The sequence below is a fragment of the Metopolophium dirhodum genome, chromosome 1 (assembly GCF_019925205.1).
Source record: "Metopolophium dirhodum isolate CAU chromosome 1, ASM1992520v1, whole genome shotgun sequence".
Classification (NCBI taxonomy): Eukaryota; Metazoa; Arthropoda; class Insecta; order Hemiptera; family Aphididae; genus Metopolophium; species Metopolophium dirhodum.
In genome coordinates, this window is record NC_083560.1 from 33613685 (window position 1) to 33622656 (window position 8972).

General features: G+C 29.2%; 1 protein-coding gene across 1 annotated transcript; it reads right to left on the reverse strand.

Moving 5' to 3' along the window:
• Positions 1 to 341: 341 nt before the first annotated feature.
• LOC132936808 (uncharacterized) lies at positions 342 to 1211 on the reverse strand. Its single transcript, XM_061003588.1, has 2 exons — positions 1031 to 1211; positions 342 to 915 (listed from the first exon to the last, which is right to left on the reverse strand). Exons 1-2 carry the CDS (start codon positions 1042 to 1044, stop codon positions 342 to 344), a joined length of 588 nt encoding a protein of 195 aa, XP_060859571.1. The 5' UTR covers positions 1045 to 1211.
• Between the last annotated feature and the right edge of the window lie 7761 nt (positions 1212 to 8972).

The following is an 8972-nucleotide window of genomic DNA, read 5'->3' on the forward strand; positions in this document are numbered from 1 at the left end:
CTATAAAATAAAAATAATTTTATGTAGCAGCCTTAGTTCTCTAAATATTTATAATAAAAATAACACAAATTATTAAATCATTAATATAGGTAATATTAAAAAACCTGTGTCAAAAAGCTATAAAAATTATATAATTTCATATAATAAAAAAAATATTTTCCAGTTTAACAATACTTAGGAGAAATAGTTGTGAAATAAAAAAAAATACGCTGGTGTTTTAGATTATAAATAATAGATTAAAATAGTCTTAATTAAATTTAAAAAAAAATTATTAAAAGTAAGTGCACGTCCTGTGAAATATGTTCTAAATTATAAAACTTCTGATACATTTAGTTACCTACTTAATGTAAATTAATGGAACTATCTGAAAAAGATGGCTGCAGTGACTCATGATTATAAGTAGGAAGACTAGAATGTATTACTGCAGGTTGAGAGTACATTGTTGGTCCAGATACTGTCTGCGAATATCCTCCGAGTGGAAAATTGCTCTGATTATATCCTTGACGATACATTGATGTATTATCATTATTTTTTACTCTTTGTATAGCATTTATTAATTCAATGTAGAGCATTGGCTTTTTATCCTCACTGATAGATTTCATTTGAGGCAAAAGGGACATTAGAAATGATTTGTCTGGGTCAGTGGCTTCATTTTCACTCCTAAGAGACTTTAGTAACTCATCCTCAAAGTTAATTTTTTTTGATGGTTTCGTACGTTTCGGCATAGGTTTTACATTTTTGTTTACTGTTGTAGATGTCATTGATGTTTCCAAAACAGGATTTGAATTAAATTTAGTGATTTCATCATTGACACAATTCCCTTCAATTAAATCCTCCTCCACTGTTTGCAAATTGTTGCCTTGTTCGTCCTCCGTCTCCTCTTCGTCACTTTCGTGGTTAAAATTTCCTTCTGTTCTGATTTGCATACAATTAATTATAAATTAGTAAATTCTTATATGCATTAATGGTATGATTATAAATATTATATAAGGTTAACTATTTATGTATAATCGAAGTATATTATATTTACTTTCTATTTTCCATTGTTGGTCGCAAGAACTCTAAAATTTCCGAGAATACGTATTTTTTTTTTTTTATTAGCTGCCTGGCCAGACTTTGTAATACATTTTTTTTTGTATGTGTCTCGCAAGTTTTTCCAATTTTTTTGCAATTCAATGACTACAATGTGAAAATACATAGATTAATATAAAGTTAATGTCCTATACATATGCATTGTCAATAATAATTTTATAATATTTATTATTTAATTATTTATAAATTAACATAACTTGGATTTGATGAAAAGTAACTCATTATTATTATTTTTTAGGAAAAATGAATTTAACCAACTGTAGTAAATACTCATGCCTAATACTAAAATTAATAAAACTACTTTATTCACAATAATATCATCAAATAAACTTAGTGAGATATTATAGACTGACTCAGAGGCAGAACTAAGATAATTTACGCCCGGGGAAAATATTAAAATTACGCCCAATCATAGACCCAGGCTGAAAATATATCATTCTCTATAATTTTTTTTTTAATAACTAAAAATAAAATTATAAATATACGGCATACTTATTGACTTTTAAACACATAGTAATGTTAACTAACAAAGTTAAAAATTTTAAGCTAGTTTTTACTCATAGAATCTTATTACTTTTGTTACAATAATTAAACTAAATAATAGTTATTCTAATTTTTTACACCACTATAAATAAAATAATTGTTATACATTTTATATTATAAATTTTTATCAAACAATGATTTTTAATCGAGTTCAAATTTAATAAATCCATTAGACACAACTTATACAAGTTTAATATGTTGTTTTTTTTTATTTAGATACTTGGCTACTGGGACAAACTTTTCGTCTTTACATTTCGACTTTTTGATGGGAGTATCGACCATAGCCAAAGTAGTTAATGAAACGTGTATGGTGGTTTGGGATGAGTTACAACCCACTGAAATGGCACCACCCACTCAAGAAAATTGGTTGGAAATAGCGGATGGTTTCTACAATATAACTCAATTTCCTAATTGCGTTGGAGCTGTCGATGGTAAACACATCCGGTTGCAATGTCCAAAAAACAGTGGTACTCAGTATTACAACTATAAGAATTTTTTTTCTTTGGTTTTAATGGCAATCTGTGATTCAAAATTATTGTTTCACAATAATCGATGTAGGCTCTTTTGGGAAAGAGAGCGATTGCAATATTTTTAAACAGTGCCCTTTTGGAAAAAAATTATACTCTGACAAAATAAATTTCCCTCAAGATAAATGTCTACCTGGTGATGAAGATGGTGTTGCTCAGCCATTCGTACTTATAGCAGATGAAGAATTTGCGTTAAACAAACATTTATTACGGCCTTTTCCTGGTAGAACTTTGAACGATAGCAGGAGAATATTTAACTATCGTCTTTCCAGAGCAAGGCAAAAGATAGAATGCACTTTTGGAATTTTGTCCAACAAATGGAGAGTTTTCCATTCTACTCTACTAGTAACACCAGATGTTGCTGTGTCTATTACTAAGGCAGCATGCGTATTGCATAATTTTGTACGTCGTAGGGATGGTTTTAATTTTGAGGACACTGTTAGTTGTGAAATGCCCGATATATCAGAGAGAATAGGTGTTGGAAATGCATCTTTAAATGCCAAAGATATAAGGGAGTATTTCGTAAAATACTTTAACAATCCAAAACATGCGCTAAGCTGGCAGAATAAGGTATTAGGTTAAACACGTTTATTTCATGCATTCAGTAGGTAGGCAATATTGCGTCATAATTTTAAATGTTAACGGTCTACGTTTTTATTGTTATACTATAAAGTATGTTAATTTAACTAAATTAATTTGTATGTTAAACATATGTTGTATTCACTTATATTATATAATATTTAATATTAATAAGTTGGATGACATCTACGATATACTAATAAGTGCTTACATTCATTATTCAAATTGTACCTATTTGTTACATATATTAGATATATTATTATATTATTATGCAATATATTATGTCATAATATATTATATTGTATTTATTATAATTTTTTATTATTATTATTAATATCATTACTTATATAAGATTAAATATTATTATAATTTTTTCAATATCTACATTAATACAAATATTAACTATAGTAATATTACATTAGTTCTTGAAAGTTGTAATATAAATTTTAAAATAAATTAATAGATTTTAGGATGACTATACTTACTTTTTTCTCTCTTCCCAGTTTCGTCGAGACTGTCAAAATCATTTAAAGTAGCCTTTGCAACCCTGGACCAACTTTTATATTTCTTAATCTTGTCGTGATAATCTTTTGATTCTAAATGTAGTATGTAGATTGCATTGTACACGTCATTTTAATTAAGTATTATGTATAGATAAATAATTTAGATAATTTATGAAGTGGTCTATAAGCTACTTAACAAAAAGTTAATTTAAATACTAAAAACAGTAAAAACTATGCAAAACCACATAAAAATCTAATGAAAATCTAAATAAATGTGCATAATGAGTATTGAGTGGTAAAAATTATACTTACCTAAATTCCAAATGGACTCTTCTTGAGATATCTCGATAATAAAATGTTCCAAATCAAAAGAGAAACTCATATTTGTATTCAAATTTAAAATTTGTATTAAATATTATAATAATAATATTCAAATGACGTAGGACCGTTCGCCTACAACTATGATATAAAAATGAAAATTTCCGAGGAATCACGCGCGAACGTTCGCCCGGTGTGCATAGACCCAGTCAAAACAACGTGATTATTTTTAGCCGTCTGAGGCGAATGTTCGCCTAAAATTAAACATGCGCGATCGATCGCGGACGTTGGCGGATTTTATCCGCTCGGTTTGCATGGTGTGAATGCTCTAATCTAAAATAGGTTGTTTAATTTCAAGCGAATGTTCGCCGCGGATAAAAACCGCGACCGCGCGCGAACTATTCGCCTAGTGTGTAACCAGCTTAAATATTAAATATATTTTTGTGCTAAACATTATTTATATTAATTGTTTTCAGAAAAAATATTTGATTGGAGTAAATATCTTGCTGCAAGAAATGCAAATATGGTACCTGAAGATTTTTTTCATCATGTAAGTAGTAATATATTAGTATGATTAAATCATGGAGTTAAACGGTTTGAAATCCATGGACACTCGCTTATTACAGATCAACTGATAGTTTGAATTATTTTATTTGCCAGTAATAATACAAGTAGCCATTGATATAAAAATTTAACTCCACCATACAAACATATTCTATGATATATTGATATGTAAGAATAAAGAAGTTACTTTTGTAATCAAAAGATACATTCCAATAATATACAATTTAATTTACAGATTTGTATGAGTGAACTGAATGGAATCGAAATTGGACCAGTGATCGAGATTGAAAATAAAGATCAAAATGGATACTGGTTTGCAAGTGTATGTTCATCTAAGGGAGCTATACTACAGTATGTAAAAAAAACTTTTATTTTATAAAATACATAAGTAACAATATTTTGTTTTAGTTTGCATTATTTTGGTGATGAAAAAAACATCTTAGGATTAACAGTAAACGTAAAATCACCACGCATTCATTCTTTAAACTGGGGAATTAAAAATAATAAAAAATGTATACCTCCTTATCCAGAGAGATTGTCATATATCAAACCAGAAGTTATTAAAGAAAAAGCTCAAGATTGTGAGCAGATTGTATCAAATGTTGTATTACAAATGGTATATATTTGTATTTTATTAACTGTTTAACGTGCAAAACAACTTTAAAAATTCAATTCTAAACTAACATGTATTTATATTTCAGGGAGGTGCTCCAATTCATAATATATTCAAGTGTGACATGTTTGTAGAAGTTCAAGATAAAGAATACCCTTATTGGGTTTGGATATCAAAAGTACAATATATTTTATAATATTTTATTATATTTTGTTTCTGATGATAACAATCCGAGTCAATATGCAATAACCTGTATATTTCAACCATGATATTACCCTTATTGGGTTTGGATATCAAAAATACAATACATTATACAATATTAATATTATTTACTGCTTTTATATTTTTATAAACTAAATTGAAATGTAGCACGGACCAGTGAAAAATCGTACACGGGCCATGAAATTTAAAAAAATTAAATATTTCAGTATTTTAACATATTTTATTTTATTTTTAAATAAGTTTTATATTTACATATAATTGTCATAAATGTATGGTACCTACATGTATAACTAACCTTTGGTATTATACATTTAAAATGGTATTCAAAATATTTTAATATTTTAATGTTTAAATGATACAAGTAGGTATACAATAATATTATACATGCATTTTGTATATCTACTGAATTCTTACATTAGAATTTGAAACACTGAACATTGTAATAAAAAAATAAATAAATTGTGTTTTTATTTGTGTTAAAAAGAATTTCAATTGTTAACGTTTTTGTGAAATATTTCACCATATAGTGAAATATTTCATACTTCAAATACTAATAATAATGAGTCTTTGTTGTACCTATGCATAAATACAACAAAGACACAAAATAAGTGCGTCATCGCATACACGTCAAGTCTGAAGATAATTTCCTGATTGAATAATTGAAGAATAATCTGGAAAGTGTAGAAGTAGATACAGCTGAAATCGAATTATAATGGAAATTGTTTTAAAGGCAAACGAACTAATGTTTATACACATAATTCAGGAACAAGGTCGTCCGATGATAATTATTACTATACCTCTACCTGTAAAAAAGACTCAACAAAAATCGATAAATTGTATAGACCTAAAAAGTACCTAATAGATATATTGTATATGAGCAGTGGATATAATAACAACGATTACAGAAAAAAAACACAAAAACCGATGGCGTCACTATAAAGTACCAATAATGAACATCGTGCGCATTTAGTATAGGAAACGAAGTTTTTATTTTTTTTAAGAACCGAAAAGAAACTGAAACCTACATTTTTTTTTAGTTTTATTAAAAACCGAAAAGAAATCAAAACCTAAATTTTAGTTTTTCTAGGAACCAAACCGGAAACGATTGCCTACAATGAGTCTTTGTTGTACTTAACTATGCATAAGTACAGTGCCGGATTTAGCGGGGCGCAGAGCGTGCATTGCACCGGGCCTCAAGACCATGGTTGTATTAGAGGCCTCAGGTTGAAGTCTTATATTTTCTAACTTTCTATAACTTTGTATTATAAAATGAACAAATATTATTATTTTAAGATGTAACTGACAAGTGACAACCATTCTTTTTGGACGGTTCGAAATTTAGATAATACTATATTTATCTTTGTTATTGTTTGCTTTACATATTTATCGTATGCATCGTATACTATTTTCGTATTATCGTATTATTTTTTTAATCTCAGGGGCTTGCGCAGACGCACTAGTGCAGTATCTTGCTGGTCAAACTAATAAGATACCTAACTGTGGTTATATTTATTTATTGTTTAGTATCAACGGATTATGATTTACGGAAATGCTTTGGTACAGTGTTGTTGGTTTCCGATATGTTATTTGTAGTTTTGTCAGTTTTATTTTTTGCGTACCTACTCTATTATATTAATTTTTCATTTGCTTATTAAAAATATAAATTAGGTTAGGTTAGATATGTTTTTTTTTTTCATAAGTCAATAAACTAATGTAGGTAGGTGCGTATTAAAAATATAAATTAGTAACCTACCTACACTATTTTATTGACTTTTAAAAAAAAAAAACATACCTAACAGACCAGTGGCGTACTCATGGCGGGGGGGGGGGGGGTCATGGGGTTTGATCCCCCCCACCCATCGCCGTATTTTTATTCACTATTTCATATGCATATAACAATTTAAAATTTGTTTACCAACAATATCACAATTATTGATTAAGTGATTAAATTAATATAATAAAATAAAAATAAATGAATGTATTTAATTTACAATGATGTGTTTTTTTTTTATTTATTAATTTTTTTTATTTGTTCGTGTACACGATAAGTAGTCGAAATAATGCTTCGATTTTCAACTTCAGTTTCTTTTTCGATGGCAAACTGATTCTAGTTGGTGCATTGGGGAGGTCGAAATCCCATACTCCCATGAGTGTTAAAAAGTGCCGAAGGAAAAAAAATAAGGATAACCGGGCATTTTTACACTAAATCGATTTTAAACCAAATCGATTATGGTTTTTGGTGTAAGTTTAAAACAAATGACCGTAGATACTTGAAATTTTCAATGGTTGTTTATATAATAATTTTCTCTACACGACAAAATTTATTATTAATATTATTTGGGTTTATTTTGAACTGTTTACGGACATTTTCGGTTTCCAATTTTGTTTATTTTTTTTCTATGAATGTCAATAAAATTGTATTCGTCATGTAAAAAAGCTTGAAAATTTAATACAAGGCTCTTAATATATTGTTATAAATACATTTGACAAACTTTATCAAATTTAATGCATTTGGGGGGACCTAAGCTATCTGGACTTAGCATTGAAAAAATTCCCAAGTGTCTAGAACGGTCGTCCGGCAGGTAAGTAAGCGATTTACCGTATGGTTGCAACTAAAAAAATCATTTTTCTAGTTATAAATCCTGGACGCCGTAATTCTAAGATGTTAACTTTGAAACTTTTACACCGAGTAGCCGACGTGTATACCAATCGATATATATGATCGATATATACATATATATCGATAGATATGCTATTTATAAAGGTGGTACAAGAATTGTAATTTTGGTGACGGTTCAAAGTGAATTTACCGTATGGTTGCCATGCAATCTAGCGGTAAGTCGTAAATATTCCCATTTAGCCGGTCGTAGTATGTCGAGTTTTGTACTTATTATAACTGAAAAAATATATAACAGCAATCCAGTGGAAAAAAATTAAAATTATAAAATCAGTAAGCGGTCACCCATCCGATTACGTTGCATTTCACATAAAGAGTCACCGGACCCAGCTTGCTTGCTATCCTGTAGTTCGGGGGTACTGGTATAACAAATAACCATATATTTAAGTTTATAATCATAAATTGTAATCGGTTTATTATTATGAAGAATTAGAGATTATTGTATATTCGGTTTGCAGTATCGTTATTGTATTTTTGATAGTCGTCGGGTGTTATGCAACCATGCCGCGGCCGTATATTCTTGACGTTATCTCTTTTTTACCGTCTATTTTCAGGATTGCGTGTGGGAAATATGGTTGCGTGCGCAGTCACACAGTTACCCACAGTTATAATAGTTGTACAAACATTGGATGTTTTGTGGCTCTTAAAAGTGAATTTACCGTATTCGTTATTTTTTAAATGTTTATTGTCCCATTTCAAATAATTACATACAAACATTACAACACAAGTTACAAATGCATTTCAAATATTTAATATCCTATATATATCGCAATTTATTTCTGAAACTTTGGGTCGTTCTATTCAAGACGTCTCTCCGAAAGACTTTTATTGGTATGCACATCATATTCGTACGCACAAACGTGGACTGGCGAATACCGTACGAGACATGTTCGATGTGTTGTTCGGATATCCTCCAAAATCACAAGATGTATGTGATTTTGTGAGCTCCTGGATTCGTGTGACAAATCCCCTAGTAAATGTAATTATTTAAAACAATTAATAGCATATTTATTTTCAATTAATTTGGTTATAACTATATATATATTTTGTTCAAGGCAATTTTTACTGATGAAGCAAAACAACAGTTTAAAACTTTCAAATTTACTGTGAATCACTTTCACCCATACAGCATGAAAAGGGATGGTTGGTACCTTACTACTTTAGGACGTGCGTTTTCACCAGATGAACAAACCTTTAGAGACATGGATCACGTTTTTATCAAGTACGATTTTCCCGCTTATCCTACTTCAAAACAAACCAATCCAGTAAATCCACGCATACGACCTAAATGCGAGAACTATGGGGGGGTCTCTCCTCCAAGGAGACGTCGCAGG